Genomic DNA, 21,501 nt, shown 5'->3' with positions numbered 1-21,501 from the left:
GAAGGGGGCAGGCTAGGGATGGATAGAGGTAAATGTAGCACAAAATAATTGTCCCTGGAGCCAGAAGGATAAGGACACGCGTAGAGAGGAGCCAGAGACTGGTGCAGTCGTACGTCAAAACTGAAATAGATACTGTTCATTTATAGAGACTAGATAGAGAGCGATAGTACACGTCTTTTCCCCCCCTCCCCCTTCCCTACCAGTAAAGAAGGCCTCAACTACTATTATCAGTTGCAACTAAGCTGAGTTATAAACTGAGTTCACCACATGGGTGTCATCAGAGATGGTCATGCTACATGTCAAAAACATTATGGATTAAATGCTCCCCTCTATGATGCTCACCTACTAAATGACCATATATATATATATATATATATACATATAGTATAATATAATATAAATACCACTCAAGGTTTTAGCCTCCACACTACTTTCCCTTGGCATCCTTCCTCTCCTCTTCTTCTACAGTAGTATCCCTCTCTAGCTTATAATTGCAGTGCTTCATCCTTTCCCTCTCGTCTCTAAAGCCTAATTTTAATTCTTCGATGATCTTTACTAGGAATGACATACTTTCTACAAGAAGGAAGAACTTCCCAAGTTGTGGAGCTCCTTCAGAGAGAAGGTGAAGAAGGTACCTCTCTCTCTCTCTCTCTCTCTCTCTCTCTCTCTCTCTCTCTCTCTGGTGCATGCTGATTTGTCTGCCACGTTCTATATTTCGATCTCCACCCCCTTCTCAATCCCTAGCTAGCTAATCCTTCTACTGTAAGTCTTTATCTTAAAGGCCTTGCACCACCCCCTCAGTATCAACAAAGATGCTACCTTTCCCCGACCACCAAAACCCCTTTGAGAAGTGGTTCTATGCGCCATACGAGCTCAGCCCGGCTTCCCCAAAACTAGACCACGCTGGCTTCTTATTCCTCCCTGAGGGCCTCCACCAAAACTCCTCTATAGCAGCAGCAGCAGCAGCAGCAGCAGCTGCTGCCACCACTGACATCATGCCGCAGCTGTCGAGACCTTTAGATCCACTAATGCAGTTCAACAATTCGATGACGTCATTACCTATGAGAATGAGCATCAGCGGGAGCCGGGGATTCGTGGGACGGAGACCGAGACCGGTGAGAAAAGATCGGCACAGCAAGATACACACTGCGGCGGGGCTCAGGGACCGGCGGATGCGGCTGTCCATGGAGGTGGCCCGAGAGTTCTTCGATCTCCAAGACGTGCTCGGCTTCGACAAGGCCAGCAAGACCTTGCACTGGCTCCTCACCATGGCGAAGCCTGCTATCGACCATCTCAGTGCCAAATCTGGATCCAAGAGTGAGTCATACACTTCGGAATGCGAGGATATATCAACCGTTTCTGATGAAAAGGTTAAGTGCTCAGAATTAATCCTGGCTATGAATAGTGATCAAGGGAAGAAGAAGAAGCCAAAGGTTAAGAAGGTGGCTGCCTCCAGGATGGCAGCGTTGCAGCATCCTATCCTCGCCACCACCAAAGAGTCGCGGGACAAGGCGAGGGCACGGGCGAGGGAGAGGACTAAAGAGAAGAATAGAATGCTCTGGGAGGCCTCCGCCTCTTCCATGGCCATTGAAGAGAATGGTGGTGAAGGATCAACCTCACACAATTTGATGAAGAATTCATCAGTGGACTTGCATTTGCAGGCTGAAACAGAAGAAAAATGCTCTTCGTCGCTGAACCAGTCTGTCGATGAAAGTACCCATGAGTTCCCAATGGAAGGTGAACCTGCTGGGGCGATGCCGGTCTTCGATTACGGTCAGTACATCGCTAGCATTCACGACGACCAAGTTGGCATGTTCCAAGATCAATGGGACATGGACGGAATCCTGTTGGTCGATGCACAATTCCACTCAAGACTATGGTAGGCATCTTCCAATCTCATGATATATTCGAACTCTTTGTATTGTTTTGCTTCCATGCTTAGCTTTTCTAATGTTCCAGTGTTTTTCAGTACATAGTGTGATTTTTGGTCTTTCTGTAATAAAAGAGACCAAATCTTTTTCACTTCTTTTATCACCAATCCATCACTTTGGCGATTGAAATGAGCTGACATGAGATTGCTAGGGCATACATATGGCAGCCAAATAGGTTCCAAAATACTTGGGGTAATTTGCCAATCCTTTTAGTAATGGAGATGTTCATATTCTCTAGAAGACACATATGGTTTAATTTCTATTCTAAAATTCTACTATTATCAATTCGTTTATCAACTTAAATAAAAAAAATTAAAAAAAGAAACTTTTCAGATTGATTCTTCGTTACAAGCTTTCAAGTCTTCATTTCGAATGTCTTTTTTAAACCTTCAGCGAAGTAGCTTTCAACTAGATTTTAAATATGAGTCAATTGACAAATAATAAGCAGTATGTAGGTATGAGCTAGCTAGAAATCTCAGTATCAGCTTCAACTGTTGAGACTTTCGTTTTCATGTTTATATGTAGTTACTTTCAGACATGCATGCCCTTCATTTCATAGGAAGGTATTACTTATTTTCTGCAATTACATATTTCACAAATAATAAATCAACATTATAAGATATCATCACTAAATAATATGATGTCCTCATGTAATACTCATCTGATGACCATAAAACTAATGGGATGATGATGATGATAGATTTTGTTTAGGAGGACTGATCATTATAAACAATGTCATGCAAGTTCTTCTGAACAATTGTTAAGATAATATACCATTTATAGTTGACATCTTTGCAACAGACTACTTTTTCAATGAAAATCTCTTCAGAGATTTAACCAATCGTAGCCATCAACTTTCATTATTAATCAAATCCTTTTCTACAATGTGCAACTGGCCAGTTCCTTTTCTATGCTATGCTATATGCAGAATTTGTTAATTAAGAGTTTACATATTTATTTTAGCATCTGAAACAATGTATCACTGAATCAAATAAGCAAACAAACCATAGAGAAATAGAAAACCTATGAATATGTGATTTACACTACATTGACAGTATGCTAGAATGAACAATTCAGTGAATTTTGTCAAAGGAAAAAATTAGGTTCAATGATACTTGACTGTAGCATAACAAGAAGTAATTATCAATATCTTTTTCTTTTAGTAGGATTTGTTTAAACTATGGCTCGACAAAAGAAAAGAGTGCATGGTTTATTACCTTAAGAAAAAAAACATAGTATTCTAATAGCAGTTTAGATATTGGCAACTATTAGAATATGCACCGAGTTAAATTCAATCAATAACAGAATAATGCACAATTCATAAGTGCGAAAACTTCATATAATTCTTATCTCACCTTCTTCTGCAGACTAACAATGGTTTTCTTGGGATTTGTATAGCTTGTAAAATAAGATACCTACACATATAAAGATACTAGTTCTGCAGTGTGAACCCCTTAACAAAGGATTAATCAGACTAACAGTTCCACCATAAACATAATTTTGTTTGAAAAGTCAAAGTGTATGAAGTTTTACCTTTGTATGGTCCTCGACTAGAACCTGCTTTGGATGATCAATCTCGTCGTTACGGTTACATTTGATCTTGTAACTCCCTCATTTAGTCAACTGTTTCAAGGAAAAGAATTGTGATGATCATACAAACAGGATATTCTCATTTGGTCATAAACAAACAACTAATGAGCTGAAGTTTAGAAGATAAATCGCAGAAATATTATTATATTAATATGATAGCAAAATATTGAGAAAGTACATTAAAAATATTTAATTACTGTCTAAAAGATGTTTCTTCAATTAGAATGCCAAGCAAAACCTAAAATAAAAAAATACAAGAGCACACGCAAGCACAATAATTTTAATGTGAAAAAATCACTTATCAAACAAGAGTGAATAATCAACAAATCTTTTTTTCGGAATCAAACCAAATACTATAAGAATCAATAGTTACAAAAAACTTACAGATTGTTCGTTATTATTCACAACTATTTCTAAGCTGATTTGCCTGACCCACCCTTAATGTACCACTTTCCATGCTTAGTACCAAACGAGCTGACTCGCAAGATTGAAAACCTGCCTCTATAACCTTTGAGATAGTAGCAAATGCAATTTTGAATCTAGTGGTACTCCACCCTTCTACCATTCCAACTCCTCCTAAAGCACAAAATATTTCAACAAGGTACTAGGGCTGTCAAAATAATTGAGCCGGCTCGAGCTCGGCTCGATAATGCTCGATCAAGCTCAGCTCAGCTCAAAAATATGCTGAGCCGAGCTTGATCATTAAAGCTAGGCTTGAAATTAAATTTGAGCCAAGCTTGATCCCGAGCCGGCTCGATAAGGCTCGAATATATATATATATATATATATATGAGTAATATCATCAAAATCCTTTTACCCATTTAGAATTTCAGCCATTATTTTCTGACACAATTATTTTTATTATTTGTAATTTATATTTTAGTTGCTTGTAGTTTTTTGACAAAATTATCTTTGTTACTTATAATTTATATTTTGGTTCATTATAGTTTTCTAACTTATTTATCTTTATTTCTTGTAATTTATATTGTAGTAATATTTATATCTTTATAGTTGAATTAGATTTTATTTCAAGCTTGATTCAAGCCTAAATTAATTCAAGCTTGCTCAAGCTCAAAAATTGTTTAAAATTGATAAGACTTGAAATTGCTAATTAAGCAGCTCGTTTAAGCTCAAAATTGGCTCGGATTGAAATTATTTTAATTCAAGCTTGATCACAAAGACATGTTCGAAATTAATTTCAATCCAAGCCTGATTAAAGCAAGCAAGTGAGAAAGTTTAAATAAAAGATAAATAACTCAATATAGTATATATATATATTACTTAATAACTAAATATGCTAGTTAACTATCATCTTAATGAACCCAAACATATGACTCCCTTTTAGTAACAAAATTAACAAACAAATCTCCATCCTTGTATTACAAATAGACAATTACAAAAAAAATGATTAATATATCATGACCACAACATCATGTGAGAGAAAAAAATATTAATGCCCATTTAAATGCCATGAGAATGCATTTGAATTTCTAGGACAAAATCAGTTCAATATACTTAGAAAAACATGTGAAGAAATTATACAAAGATTTTGAAATAAGACCAATCAAGTAAATCCATTTCGAAGCACGCAAAGACTCAAACAATAAATATTTTTGTACTTTTCAAATCAAACATATTGACGATACCACATAAATCTCTAAAGCCTCCCACCAAATAAAATCTCTTGCATAAATAGATTTACTCACACACGTACAAATATATTAAAGAGCAAACAAGAGATTCATATGTCTCAATATAACTAAGAAATAAGTTAACTCCTATTCAAAATCAAAACACCAATATTTGTTTGCAAGATGATCCAAAAGCATACAAGTAACAATGCAAAGACAACCTAAATAACCTAGTCGATTGTCAAACCACCCTAATTCACATACATACATTTTCATATTTTTTGTAATATCTCATAGTAACTTTTTCTATGCAATTACGACTTTCATATTGCATGGTAGGTAGCTCTTTTTTTGTATTTTTAAATCTAAAGTGGCTTTCACACTAGACACGAGATAGTGCTTTTGTTGTTTTTTAACCATAAATTAATGAGTATTATTAGGTTTAATGATCACACCGAGTGAAAATTAAAAAAATGTCAAAGCAAACCACAAGCTCTATATCTGAATCAATGCTTATATACAAGTTAGAGAACACAAAATAATATATAAACACCTTGCCTATACAGTAATATATCTAATGCTTGTAAAAATGAACTAATAACTAAATAGACAACAAATATGATGCCGTAAGAGATATAAATTGGCCTCAACTAATATTAAGTTGACTTTTGCAATTTTCTTTTTGTTAATTTTTAACACAGACAAAATAAAAAAAATTAAATTTTTTGTACATATATATTGAAACACACTGCTATGGCACAAAAATAAACAAATCATCTCCCATTAGCTTAACTATCTCACTAAGGGACTACTCAATAGCACAACTTTAACAAATATCAAAAGATTACTCTTTTTTTAAAAAATTGTCAAAGCATACCACAAGCTCTATATCCAAATCAATGCTTATATACAAGTATCAGTATATGACCATCCAATTAGAGAACACAAATATAACATATAAATATGAATATGTATATATGAACACCTTGCCTATAGAGTAATATATCCAATGTCTGTAAAACTGAACTGATAACTAAGACAACAAATATGATGCCGCAAGAGATATAAATGGCCTCGACTAATATTAAGTTGACTTTTGCAATTTTCTTTTTGTTAATTTTTAACATACACAAAATAAGAAAAAGTTTCAAAACTTTTTGTACATATATATGGAAACACACTGCTATGGCACAAAATTAAACAAACGGTCTCCCTTAGCTTAACTATCTCGCTAATGGACTATTCAATAGCACAACTTTAAAAAATGTCAAAAGATCACTCTTTTTGAATCCACACAATTTTTAATTTTACCTTCACACTATTTTTATATGATCTATTCAAAATACTAGATGTGGAGGCATACAAATAGTCAAGATAGTCACAAATTTCATTCAAAACACTAAACCTATTGTGAATATGCAAGTTATTGTATCTAAATGGGTAATAGTTTGTGTGATTTAAGGGTTTGCCATGCTATAAGTGATATTGAAATTCGATGTAATTCTTGATACCACATCAATAATAATAAGAACAAAAGATTTAGCTTTATAATCATTCCTGGATATATTATATTTAACACAACTATACCTAGCAATCTTGACATTATTCTTATAAAGGACATATGTATCACAAGTAGATTTTATAAAGTAAGAAAATAGAAATACATCACAAGGTTTTATTATAGATGATAAAGTTGTAGCTTTGCCTTTATATCCTAGCCCTCGTTCTTCATCTCTTCCCTTTGAGCTCCAACTCGTTTGCTTAAGTTTTTTAAACCTTCATCAAATTTATCAAATGTTCTTATAGATTTTTGTAATTTAAACTCAAGAAATTTAAAAGCTTCAATTAAATTTTCTTGCAAGGTAATGTGCTCATGTAGATTGATTTCTAAAACATAATTTTATCAAATAGTAAAAAAATTTAGAAGTTAAAATTTGAAAGAAAGTTATTGAGTTCTCTTGAGGTTTATTTTTCTTCCTCCTCTAAGTCATTCTTCATATCTTTTAATTGCTTCACGATCTTGGTTTGTTTATTTGTCCTCTAACAATAGACAATTCTTCTCTAGGAAGTTTCATCTTCTAGAGGATTTCTTTCTAAGGTGAGAGTTCCACTCTGATACTAAGTAAAAATATTTAATTACTGTCTAGTAGATTTTTTCCCAATTAGAATGTCAAGCAAAACTAAAATAGGAAATGCAAGAGTATGCAAGCACAATAATTTTAATGTAAAAAACTCTTATCAAAGAAAAATAAAAAACTACAGATCCGTTCTCCGATATCAAAACTAAACACTACAATAATTAGTGATAACAAAACACTTACAAACTGTTCATTATTACCCACAACCATCTCTAAAGTAGTTTGCTTTACTCTCTCTCTCTCAATGTGTGTCAACCTAAGTGACTCTCAAAGTTTAAGACTTGTTTCTGTGACTCGTGAGATAGTAACAAATGCAATCTTCAATTTAGTAGATAGTACTCCATCAAGATGTGGATAAAAACTTCACCCTTTTAACTCTCCTTTTTTTTGCTACCAAATGTTTTCAATAGCTTAGCTTTTATAGTCTCAAAACATAAGCACCCAAAAAGTTTTAATTTGAAGATGGGCTGAAAAGAGGATCTTCTGCGATCCATTTGAACGGATTAAATTTGTTTGAATGCCCATGTATTGCAAGCCTATTCTTCAAACAGACTTCCAACATTGCAAAAGTTTTGACTCTCGGGAAAAAAAACTGTTCAAATGGATTTTCAATGTTGCATAAAATTTTCTCTGAAAGATAAAATCTGTTCGAACAAAATCATATCTTGTTCAGAAAGATTTTGAGAACAAATTCAGCAACATTATTATATGGTGAACCAATAATAAAACAACAAAAGTACCTGCTGCTAGATATTTTTGAGAAAGAGGAATTTGCTAAAGTGACTTTGATAACTAGATAATCATTCTCATTCCAAATGTGCTGCAAAAACATGCTGCAAGTACCTTATCACTTTATTCCATAGGAATTGGATTTATTTGCTTGCTAGTGAAGATCTCCAATGCAAATCTCATAGGAGAACTTTTTAAACAGTGAGAACCAACTTTGATATGTAAGAAATGGAATATGCATTCCGTCTCTTTGCTCTTAATGATGAGTTGCTAACTCGCTGTACAGGAAGCAAAGCGTTAGTGACACATGTCCTTAAGCACAGAGTTTGTATAGTGAACCTACTATTCTAAAAGTTAAAATCTTCTTCTGCTTAGTGATCATAATAAGATCTCAATAAGGACAAATTTGCATAAAAGAGGATGGACCACAGGATCAGTGATGTGCAGTGTGTTTTTTGTAATATAATATCTTAATTATTTGTTCTTAAGCTATCCTTTAGTAAGAAACCTGCGGAAGAATTATAGATCTATATATTTTGAAGGTAAAGGGGTACCCAAGCTTCATGTCATCTATTTGGAGCAATTTAGGAAATAAGAGTGCGAGATGGAAAAATAAAATTGGCATCTCTTATCAACGGTGCTCAGACGGAAATTTTGGTAGGAAAGAAATAAGGGTATCCTTCAGATATCGGTATATCTCTAACAAATTTTCTTAAACTTAATTGAGAGTACGGTTGCCGAACATGCGAATTCAGATAAATTTAAAGAATGTAGACTGTAATAGCTTACATAAGTCCTCTAGTCCTAACATCTCTCAGTATCAGACTTCGGATTAACCAGCATGTTCATGATAGGATCAATCTCTTTGTGCTGAAATATTTGTTGACTTCTCCTCTTGACTTCCTTCTCGAAACATGTATGTAATGATCGATGGACAGCTTGTCTTATTGGATTAGCTGTCCTTCAGGTATCTTGTACCTTATTTCTGTCAACCTCATGCAGTTCTGTGAACACAGATCTCTCTCTCTCTCTCTCCCACTCTCTCTCTCTCTCTCTCTTAGTGAACACAGATCTCCATTCAATCAAATAAGTTTCTTGTGCTTTAGAAATATTACTTTCTTATCTAGACAATGGTGAAAGTTGATAAGATAAACTTGACCATAGAATTGACAACAAATGACAGAAGTAAAAGACAAATTTGCTCAATCGAAAAGGGTACAACTAAAGGACCTTCTGAACTCTCTCAAATATCTTGCATATCCATTTAATTTACTCTACACAATAGATAAGCACTAATAATATATTCTGGAACAGTATAACTCAAACTCAAGTTTCCACTCAAGCACCAATTTTACACAGAAGGTTACCACAATACAGTGCCATTTCACTAATACCCTTCTCCATGATTTACAGGTCCTCTGAATCTATCGTATGATTTTTCATGTTATCTGGCAAAAGAGTAGGTGCACAATAGATACAGAAGTAACACCTAAAACTTTCTCCAGGATTTTAAATGCTTTTGTGTCAAAGATGTCAAACATATTTCCGTCCTTCTATGTAGTCATCTTGTATTGTATTTCTGCATTAATATCAGTTCTTAAGCTTAGTTCTACCGACATTTTAGCAATATATCCTGATGAATTTCTCGAATTGCACATATTCTGCTAGAAATTAGTACACTCTAGTTCTCATACCAAGAGAAACTTCTCTAACTTATTTATTGCGTGCATGAAAAACATAAGTATGTAAGAGCAACGTGATAGTTTCTTTATAAAAGAGAAACACATAAGTAATTGTCAAGCCAAATAAAGCCAAATCATCAAAAGAACAATTTTATTAAAGGTTTCTCTCAAGTCTCTAGTTCATTTGTTGTCTATCCTTTCAACTGATCATGTATATCCAAGTCTTCAGATCCAAATATCAACAAAGTGGTATCAGAGAGCCGAGATTCGAAAGTAGTCATTTTTTATTTTCTAAGAAAAGAAAAGAAATATGGATGCCTATGTAGGCAGTAACTAAGGTGTTCCGCAATCTACTCTTCCAATATATTATGGAGAAATTTATAATTTTTGGAAGATCAAGATGAGGACCTTGCTACTCTTGCAAGGTCTATGGAGTAATATTTTAAAAGCCAAATATGGTTTGTTTGCGGGTAATCACCCAACCGCAAAGCACCTAGGCAGTATGCTGGGGCCTAAGGCAGGTGCAAAGGTGGTTTAATATTTTTAATATTTAAAAATAAAAAATAATTATATATAATATATAATATATACTATTAAAAATTAATAAATAATTTCTCTAACAGAACAACCACTTCACAAACAGTGATTACAAATAATATTCAGCAGAATAGCAAACATACATACCGTCAAACAATAATCACAAATGTTAATCCACAAATACTAATCACATACTTGCAGAAATAAATAGTAATTCACAAATAGTGATCTCTCTCAGGTTCTCATCAGAATAGCAATTAGCAAACAATACATGCAAATAAAAATTAAAAATTAAAAAATAAGACCTAAACTACCAAAGGCAGCCTCCCACTTTGGGGGGCCTCCTTTGTTTGTGGGGCGGCCGATGTGCCGCCCCATCTTGGCGACTGCCTGGCTGCCTTTCAAAACAGTGCTTATGGAGTATAGTGGAAACAGGCACTTACCCAGAGCTTGAAGATGAAAGCCAACTCACAAATGCGAAAGATAGACTTAACGCAAGTTTGTCAAAGGATGCAAAGGCATTGTACCTCATTCAGCAAGGAGTGGTAGAGACAAATATTTCTTAGGATTATTGGAGCCTCGAAAGCAAATGAAACATGTGATATCCTAATAGAGGAATTCCAAGGCACTAGCAAGGTAATAAGTATTAAACTCCAAAATTTGAGAAGAGAATTGGAAAATTTTGAAAATGAAAGATACATATTTCATGAAAGATTATTTTTCTAAAGTCACAGGAATCATCAATCAGATGGTCTTATTATGGAGGAAAAAAATATTGATCAAATGATATTGGAGAAAATTCTTATTAGCGCCTGGCAGAGAAATGTGATTATTCAATTGCTGCTATGGAGGAGGCTAAAATATTTCTACTTTATCAGTTAAAGAATTAATGGGGTTCTCAACTTTCCCATTAACAAAGAAAATTGAGTCATACTGACCAGTCTACTGAGAATGCATTCCAGTCAAAAGTGTCTTTAAGATCTCAAAGTTTCTCGGAGAAGGAAGGGAGAAAATTATTAGAACGGAGGCACGATAAAAGGGGGAGATCAAGATCAAGGCCCAAAAGAAGATAGAAGTAAAACGGTAAACGGTATTTGGTAAACGGTTCGCTAGTAAGCAAAATGGAAGGGGCACGATAGCCTTAGAAATAAAGAAATGAGTAAAATATATAAGAGATGAATTACTCATGTCGAATCTAGTATTGGGTAATTAGTTCAAGACGGCTACGATGTCCAATTTGAGGATAATGCTTGTAAATATTTGATCAGCAGATCAAAAGGCAAATCATTGCCAAAATCAAAATGGGGAAGAATAGGAACTTTCCTATTAAATTCAACTATGCTTCACAAATTGCATTGAAATGCGGCAGCATAGATGAAATGACTGTGGCATAAAAGATGATGTTGTCATCTTAACTTCAAAGGGCTAAAGCGATTAAAAAGGTACGAATCAATTGCCCAAAATTGAGAACAAGCCAGGGACATGTGAAGCATGTATATTGGAAAAGCACCAACACTCATCTTTATTAACAGATGAAACATAGAGAGCAAAGGCACATTTAGAGCTTGTTCACATAGATATATATGAAAAATATAGATTCACATTGACATATACGAAAAATATAGATTCTGTCATTTAGATATAATTGGTACTTTATCATTTTGTAGATAATTATACAAGAAAGACATTTATTTGCTTAAAGATAAAACTGAAGTGACAGAGGTGGCAAACATAATCAAATAACTTCACAAATTTTGTAAAAAATAAAGGTATCCATCTGCAGCTAACTGCAGCATATAGCCGCCTGCAACAAAATAGTGTTGCCAAAAAATAAAGAACAAAACAATTATGGAAATGAGAAGAACAATGCTCAAGAAGAAAATGCCTAATGACTTTTGGGTAGAGGCTGTATGTATAGTCGTTTATGTTATGAACATATGCCTTATAGCAGCAGCGGCAGATATGGCTCCAATAGAAGCCTGATATAAAATAAAACCCTCAATACATTATTTTTAATTTTTTTGGATGTTTATGCTGTGCTCATATTCTTATAGCAAAGAGAAAGAAATTATAATAAAAAGTGAAAAGTGCATATTTTTGGGATATAGCACTAGTACCAAGGGATACAAACTCTATAATATTGAAATTGGAGTCAAGAAAAAGTGCTAAAAGTGTAAATTGTAAATTGTAAATTGTAAATTTAAGGCCTCATTTACTTTAGAAATAAGATCAATTCTAAAATATGTATTCCTCGTTATTCTAAAATTGAAGTCTTTATTTCATGAATAACTATTTTTATGTTCATTTGTATTTTAAAATAAGAGCAATAATTAACTTTGATGTGACAAACTAAAAGAAAAAATTTATCTTTTATAAAATTACCACGAATACCCTTTTATTTGACATAAAGTACTAATGAGGTAAATATCGAAGGTAAATTAGTAATTTAGTTGATATGTGGTATAAGATGTAAATTTTTTAAATAGTATTTGTATTCTTGAAACGAGTTATTATAATGTTCAACTATTATTCTAAAGTAAAAAAGGTATATTTTGGAATAAAAAAAAGTTACTTCTAAAGTGAGCGGGGCTTAAAGGAAGTAAAATATTCCAATGTTCAAAAAGAGGAAGAGGAAAAATCGAGGACTACACCATAAGCATCCTCTAGCTCAGCCTCAAGTTCAAGCTCCAAAAGGAGTTCACCTTCTCCAAAATCAAGAGTAAGGAAAAGAAACTTGAGAGATATTTATAAATCATGTAATTTTTGTTTTGTAAAGCCGGAAGCTTTAAAGAGGCAAAAAAACATGACACCTAAATAAAAGCAATGGAGGACAAAATTTATATGATAGAGAAGAATAACACATGGGCGTTAGTTAGTCATCCAAAAGGCAAAGAAATAGAGTCAAATAGATTTACAAAAATAAGCTTCATCAAAATTGAAGTGTCAAAAAGTACAAGGTAATGCTTGTCGCTAAAAGGTTCACGCAAAAGCTTTGACATTTTAGAAACTTTTACTCCAGTTGTGAGATGAAAACTTTTAGAATATTGATTTCTCTTGCTACACAAAAGAAAATGGGATATTTTCAACTTGATGTGAAATCAGCTTTTTGAATAGAATTCTAGAAGATATTTACGTAGAGCCACCCTCAAGACTTTTTAATTGAAGGGGCAGAGGATAAAGTCTACAAATTGAAGAAGTCATTACAGGAGTTGAAACAAGGACTAAGAGCCTAATATAGCATGATAGATAAATATTTTTCTAGTAGGGGATATGAGATAAGCATAGGTGAACCAATTCTATACACTAAGATCAAATGCAATAATATTCTTATTATCTCTTTATATGTTGATGGTCTTATTTTTACGGACAATAACAAGAAAATGCTATAAGAATTCAAGAAGGATATCGACCGGACATATGAGATGACTGATGTAGAGCTATTACACTATTTTTTGAGAATTGAAGTGTCTCAAAGTGAAGAAGAAACATTCATTTGTCAAAATAAATAAATGGAGAATAGTTTGAAGAAATTCAGAATTTAAGGTTGTAAGACTGTGGCTACACTTATGCTGAATGAGAAATCTAAAAGAGATGACGGAGTTGCTAATGCATCACAGATTAATTGGTAGATTGCTATATTTGGTAGCTATAAGACCAAAATATTATGTATGCTGCTAATCAACATCACAAGCTATATGGTTAAAAATGATATTCGAAGACATTGGTGAAAATCAAGGGAGGAATGATATTTATACAGTCACAATAAGTCAGCTATTGCTATGGGGAAGAATTCAGTGAATCATGATTGAACCAAGCATATAGCTATAATATATCATTTTATCATAGAAGCGGATGAAACTACAATAGTGGAGAACAAATGGTTGATATCTTAACTAAAACACTAGTCTAAGGAAGATTCTTCTACATATGAGAACTCGTTCGGGCTGTAAAGAAATAACGCTTCTTGTATTTGTAAATAAAGCCAAATCATCTAAAACAAGTTTTATTAAAGGCTTTTCTTAAGTCTCTTGTTCATTTTTTGTCTATCCTTTCTACCGATCCACGTATATCTAAATCTTCCAATCCAAATATCAACATACTCTTCAATCAAAAAATGATTAGGAAATGAAGGTATTTTCCCACTATGCACTAAATCACCCTGATAAGTTGATCAATTTATGTGGTTCTCTGATCATTTGAAGATCAGTTATCGATATAGCCCCTCATAAATTTGCGAATTGTCTATGTACTATGACAACCACATTAACATACAGGTGTACGCCCACCCATCTATTTTAAAGACAGACTCTTGTTGAAGTTCTATATGAAGAGCCAACCAGAAGATTTTGATCCTCAAAGAACAACAACATGCCCAATAGCAAGGGCAAGAAGACTTGAGGTCTGAAAGTATGCTTCCACCTATCAATATCGGAAGTGATAAAACGCAACAAAATCTTGTTTTTTATTAAGAATAGAGTAAATTGTTGCAGCCACATGCCTATAAGACCATTGCAGACTAAGAGGGGTCCCAAAACCCCTATTTGATGAAACGATGTTTTTTTTTTTTTTGTTGATTAAAATAGGTTGAGCAAAATTAATTTAATGGAGCCAAACATACTGAAATAAAATGGAACTAAATTTCGGGTTCTGCATAGAAAGATATAAATAAAATAAAACTCTTTTAAAATAGTAAAATCAATCATTTAGAGGCAGAGATGATAGAATTTGACTAAAAAATGCCCCGCCTTAGGATGGCCTGAATGTGACAACTTCCAAGTTCTTCAGGTTTCTGGTAGCCCTATCAAATTTTGTCCAATTCTGAGTTTATCTCATGCTACTTTGTCTAATCCACTTGGATTCCAACATCAATTAGATTATCGACTCCTAATCCTACTCAACGTGAGCACCACCATCACGGTAAACCCACTTGAGACGAGCTAATTTTTGCATGCTAGGAAATTCCATTAAATCCCAAATATTATTTTTGGAATTCAATTGTTATCTTGATTTTCTTATGAGACCCTACTTAAAAGAGATTGCTTTTGCATCAGCAAATACTGAAAAATGGGTTATCCCGTTACTTTGATGCTTCACAGATCTCTATACCGCTTTTACCGCTTCATCTCAAACATTTTCTTTATTTTCCTTTCATTTTATTTTAATATTTTTTTTGTAAAAATCAATAAAATTACTGTGTAAAATCTTTCTTTCTCAAAAGTACGAGGAAATATGCCTAAGCCTTTAGCACCCATTTGGTTTGAATTCGGAGAGGGGTTCAGTAATTAAATATTTTTTATTTCTTTTATACTCAACCAAGTTTATTATTAAAAAAAATCAAGACTAACTAATCAAGTCCGAAGGTTAGCCTCAAACCAAACATACTCTTAATGAACAAAGTGCATGCCTATTCATGCCCATTCGGAGCTTCTCAGAGCTATCATTCACACTTTTGTTTACCATTGGAAAGATATACTAAGAGTGCAACAAGTCGAATTGAACACAAGATGACCTTTTTTAGCTCACATATATCAGTTGAACACAACATGAACATGAACATGTTGCTACTATTTTCACTAAATTACAGTAATAAGTAGATCAGTTTATATGGGATTTCTGCCCATTTGCAGATCAGGTTATAGATAGAGCATCTCATAAATTTGTGAATTGCATATATACTATTAATAATCACATAAACATAAAGGTTTATGGGCACCCACCTATTTGTGAAGATTCTCTTTCTGAAGTTCCATTATGAAAAGCCAACTTGGAACAACATATTTGTACCTTATAATGGAATTTGACGTCTGAAATATACTCCACTGCTCCACCTTCCAATCTCGCAAGTCATAAAAGCGAGAAAATCGTGAATTTTATTGAGAATAGACTAAAATGTTGCACCCTTATTTGATACAAAAAAAAATGAACTTTCCATAAATAGAAAGGTTCAACAAGACTCATCTAAATATAATCTACCTTCACCCAAATATTTTGAAATAATTCACAGAAAGATGAGTTAAATAAAACTTTCCTAATTTAGAGACAGAAATGATAAAATTTGACCCCAAAAAAGAAAGTCCTGCCTTAGGATGGCCTAATAGTCCTTTTCACGTTTCTATCTCATTCTGCATAGTCTAATCTACTGACCAATTCAATTATTGACTCTTAATCCTCCTCCAATGTCGACGGCAACTTCACCATCACTGTAATGTAATATGTTAACATAACATTATAACACAATAATAGATATAATTAACACAATTAAAATATTTATATAACACAAAAATGGTACAATTCAACTATAAATTCAATTCAACATCAAAATGATTATGCACCAATTCAACCATAAATATAATAAAAATATGACTTAAAAAAAATATTAAGTGATTAAATGGATATTGTGCCAATTTCAAAGGCACTAACCAGCACCATTAAGTAATTAAGTTTAGGTACTAGTCATAGTTCTAATTTTCAGTTTAATAATAACCCCGTCACAAATATAATATAGTTTTAAGTTCACAGTCAAGCTGATTTTTGCATACTAGGAAACTTTACTAAATCCCAAATATTATTTTAACAAATCTAATCATTCTCTAGATTTACTACCGCATCCATTCTTGTGAGACCCTTTTTAAAAGAGATTGGAACGGCATCGGCAAATAATGCAGATTTGGTAGTCTCATCTAGAACATATTTCGATGCTTCAGAGATCCCTCTGATGCTTTTACTGTTCTTCCAACTCGACATTATTCTTTCTTTTACTTTCCATTTTACTTTTAAAGATCTTGATATATAAATCAATAAATTTATTATGTAAAATCTTTCTTTATCAAAAGTACGAAGAAATACGCATAAGCTTTTAATGAACATATGCCCATTCCAAGCTTCTCATGGAGTCATCATGCACACTTTTGGTACCGTTTGAAACATATACTACGAGTGCAACAAGTTGATTGTACACGATTGAACACGACATGAACATGTCACTAGCATGACCTTTTTCTAGCTTACATATATCGGTTAAGTTTATATATATTGTGACATATCTATAAATAAAGAACCTAAAGTACATCATCGGAAGGCCACAAGGAATATTTTATTGTTCTTTATCTTTATTCAGAAGGAGATCTTGTCAACCTTCTTTATTAAATTACTGTCTTTTAAGGAATAACACAAGTAAATTGTACCAGTCCAAGAGTATCAACCTTTCTAATTAAATATATTCTACCATAAGTTTAAAGATTGCGGAAGTTCTATGGTCGGTCGTTTCTGTTATTTTTTTTTAACTGGATCCTCTAAGTGATCGGAACAAGAAAAAGCTCTGGCCGTTGACGCAATTTCTTCTGATCAATTATTCTCAGTCCATATCCCCTCATATTTATTTTGAGAACTTTTTTTTGAGAAATATATCCCGTCATTTTTTTTAATAATGTTAAAGTTTAATTTAATTTGAACTATTTTCACCGCGAGTTCTTGGTCAGTTGAAAATAGAATAATACTTGTGCTGGACATAGGTACAGTTTTGGTGATTATGCTTGTTGGATATGTGTTTTTGATACTAAATTATATGGTATGTCAAGTGACAAGTGGTAGCTTTTAGTTACATAATCAATCACAATTTGCCAGTAGGTTCATGCTTAGATGGTAAAGATGGGTATATAATTTATGACTCTATTTGGCTTCGAATCCTAATGGTATAAATTTAACAGGGATACCATTAAATTTTCTCTTCCCTCAAAAAAAAAATAAAATAAATCAAAAGAATCATATTTGCCCAAAAGTGTGTGAAGTAAATAGTGTGAGCATCCACTGTTAGTTGCCCTTTCGTATCTTTATAAGTTAGACAGCTACAGCACAAGCTATTTTCCAACGTCTTCGTCCTCATAAATGCCGATTTTAACTAGCAGCGGTGCTTTTCTAAAAGAATAATAATAATAATAATAAAATGAATAGCAGCAATGTACCTTTATTGTCTCTCCTATCGTCCTGTTAGTCTACAGTTTGAAAACAAGACTAGATTAAGTACCAGCTCACCAAAAAGGAAAAAAGTACGTGCGCACAGTAATTCTTCGTTCCATCTCTGACTGTTGGCGTACTGTACCCTCATTTCCTAGTGGCTTTTCTTTCACAGTATTTTTAAGAGATTGACCATATTATCCACTTCTAAAGTAAGACAATCTTAATCTAGTTTAACTGCCAAAAATAAGCTGAGAGTCTCAACGAAATAGTCATTAACCTTTTCAAGCACCAACCACAAGGTGATCTTGGAATCAGCCCCAAATCCTATATAGATGTTCAGACATACTAGAGTTCAACAAGACAAATATTGAGCTAAGGCAAGCAGAAGAAGAAGAAGAAGAAGAAGAAGAAGCAGATTCAGATAACTTGTCTACCTTGAAACAATTCGCAATCTAAAGTCAAGCTCTAGATCAATCAATCTTGACACTAGTTCAAACTTTGTCTATTCTCTGATATGCAACTTAAACCACAAACTAAGAATGAAATTATTTGTTAATCAGCCGAAATTTAAAGCAGAAAAAAGAGCTAAAGTAACAAAAAAGAAATCCCAAAGCTCCTGATCCCGTCTAAGCATTAGATCTCCTCAGATGAAAATCAAGTATAGGAAGAAAAAAAAAACCCTAGATTTGATGCATATCATCTTTTCTTGATCAGCACATGGCTATCTCGATCATGTTATGAAAAGTTGTTAAATCCTACAGCAGCTACAACAAATAGACAAGCAAAACAATGGAGTGCACGTAAGAGAGAAATCAAGAAGACTATCTACTCGACTAGATATACCACAAACAAGAAACCTTCTGTTCCAGGTCACGAATTAATCAAGCAAAAACACTATCATAGATCTATAGGAACAATATTGTAGCTAGAAATCAACCGCAACATACCAGTTCGTGCCTCCAAAGAGCGACAGATAAGCATGCTCCCACGATCCAACAAGAATCTCTACATCAACAACAAGGTACATATCGATCATCAGCTGAACTTTTACATCTAGCAAAAAAGGAGGTAGGAGATGGATGGATGGATGGATGGATGGATGGGCTGTAATTAGTTACTTACCAATGTCCAACCATTACATACATGGCAGTAGTAAGATGGGAATCCAGAGTCAAAAGGATTCCTTTTCAAGGAAGTTGAAGTTCTTGGTAGCAAGGACAGCCGTATAGAGGAAGGTGGTAGGGCCGGAGATTAAAGAATAGAGAATAGATAATAGAGAATAGAGAATAGAGAATAGAGGAGGGGGGCGGGGGGGGCAAGGGTAAGAATGCGACGAAATATGGCTCGGTGACGTTACAACAGGAGAGAAAGAGGAGAGAGAGAGAGAGAGAGGAGTGGAGTTGGGTAGAGAGCACAAATCCAGGCGTCGTCAGCGCCGCCAAAAGAGGCGCGGGCGATGCCACGTTAAGCCAAGTTTCGCAAACTCCGCACGAAAAGGGATCCTCCTCGGTCGTCGTGCCGTGTTGCCTCGCCTTGCGTCGCGTGCGGAGGAGGGGTGGGGGGCCATTCAAAGGATGTACCGATGGAGCGCCAGCGCCAGCTCCAGCGCCAGCGCCAGCGCCAGACTTGATGACCAGTTGTCCAATCGCATTACTCCCACAAGATGAAAATGATTGGGGATTAGTCCCGCTAAAGTTTGGGGTTCTTTTCCTCCATACTCGTTGTCTTGTCCCCTTAAACTACCATTTCTTATCTAACAACGTTATAATAATAATAATAATAATAATAATAATAATAATAATAATAATAATAAAGGAAACCCTTCTCTAGAACACAAGCAAGATTATCAACCTATAATGCCTTTTTGTGTCATTTACTTTATTGCATGTCAGGACACTTTAATCAGCATAGAAATGTTGAAAATAAAAATAAAATAAATGATATATATATATATAATAAAACTAAAATACAATGTTAATAACTAAATATCACTTCGTATATCCTAATATTAAATTATACCTATATTCTTGACATGTTCTTTATATAAATCAAACCATAGCAAGCATCATTGGAGTGCTAGATGACAAACTAACATGTAGTCTTTATTTATCATCTCCTTAATGATATAATACTTGACTTTGATATGGTTTTTTTGGCCTTTGAATATCTTCTTGTTGTTAGCGAAGAGGACAGTTATCAAACTATTATAATAGTCTTCAATGGTCTAGAAAAGGAGTCAACTACTTGAACCTCCATATTAAAAAATTTCAGTGACAACACATTAGATGTGGCCTCATAGCAAATAATATACTGTGTATTCATGGATAAGACAATCAATTTTTTTTCACACTAAAAATTAAAATTTGCACCCTTAGGGAGCATAAACATACATTCTGATGTTGATTTACGAGCATCCAATAAAACCTAAATCTAGGTATCCAATGATATTAAGATTATTTGATCTTCAATATGTTAATGTATAGTCGATAATCCCTCGTAAAGATACCTCACAATCTTTTCTTTGTTGTCTTCCAATATGGGTGATCGTATGGCCCATCTCGCCCATACACGCTCTTGTCGGGCTCAAACTCGGACCGGGTTTTGGGTCGGTCCGCCGAACCCGAATTGCCAATGGGTCTCATGGGCCAGCGATTTGCCCGCCCAACTCTGTCTAGTAGCCTGCCCGTCGGTTAGACCCAAGAACCCAGCTCGAAGCCCAACAAGAAAGCCTGGCATAGAAAGCTATAGCTAATAGCTCGCAAATTCAGAGCTACAACCCACAGGTCGCTAATTGTGATTTTTATCAATAAAAACAAACTTAGGGCAGATTGATAGAGGGCTAAAAGGAAAAATAAAAAATAAATTAGAAGACAATAATCCTATTCTTCTTTCCATGGTTGATCATTGATGGCTCGCCTCTTTAATGTCACTCTCGACCTCGGTTAGATGAGGGGGGAAGCCATGTCTTCATCTTCTCCACGACCAACTCTTGCAACATCACAAGCACCAACGAGGAAGTGATGAAGGCAGCGAGGTGGAAGGATCCAACATAGGATGGGGAGGTACTCTACGTGGAGGAGACAAAGTCTATGCGTTCACCAATAACAGTGGAGAAGAGCCCGCAGGTGGAATTGAGGGTGATGGTGGTGGTGGGGAGGAGGCCATTGGTTTGCTAGAGGAGGTGAAGTTGAGGCAGTGAGGGCAATAGGGTTACTGGTGGTGGCAAAGAAGAGGCTAGAGGTGGAGGTGAGGGCCATGGGGTTACCGATGGTGGTTTCACTTATTGGGGTGTGGTGGCAAGTCTAGA

General features: G+C 34.3%; 1 protein-coding gene and 1 long non-coding RNA gene across 2 annotated transcripts; one reads left to right on the top strand and one right to left on the bottom strand.

Annotated features, from left to right (window-relative positions):
- The first annotated feature begins 451 nt into the window (after positions 1-451).
- On the top strand, positions 452-2,115 carry LOC140786971 (transcription factor TEOSINTE BRANCHED 1-like). The gene has a single exon (XM_073135697.1). It carries the CDS (start codon positions 813-815, stop codon positions 1,881-1,883), a length of 1,071 nt encoding a protein of 356 aa, XP_072991798.1. The 5' UTR covers positions 452-812; the 3' UTR covers positions 1,884-2,115.
- Positions 2,116-3,415: 1,300 nt separating this feature from the next.
- On the bottom strand, positions 3,416-19,417 carry LOC140787245 (uncharacterized). The gene is made up of 4 exons (XR_012108787.1): positions 19,317-19,417; positions 19,142-19,199; positions 15,956-16,066; positions 3,416-3,554 (listed from the first exon to the last, which is right to left on the bottom strand). It is a non-coding gene; the product is annotated as an uncharacterized lncRNA (long non-coding RNA).
- Between the last annotated feature and the right edge of the window lie 2,084 nt (positions 19,418-21,501).

Source organism: Typha latifolia, chromosome 4, assembly GCF_019914945.1.
Source record: "Typha latifolia isolate L0001 chromosome 4, TyphaL0001v2, whole genome shotgun sequence".
Lineage (NCBI taxonomy): Eukaryota > Viridiplantae > Streptophyta > Magnoliopsida > Poales > Typhaceae > Typha > Typha latifolia.
This window is presented reverse-complemented; position numbering and strand designations above follow the sequence as displayed.

Coding starts and splice junctions, on each gene's coding strand:
- LOC140786971 (XM_073135697.1), top strand. CDS start 813: ATGCTACCTTTCCCCGACCACCAAAACCCCTTTGAGAAGTGGTTCTAT.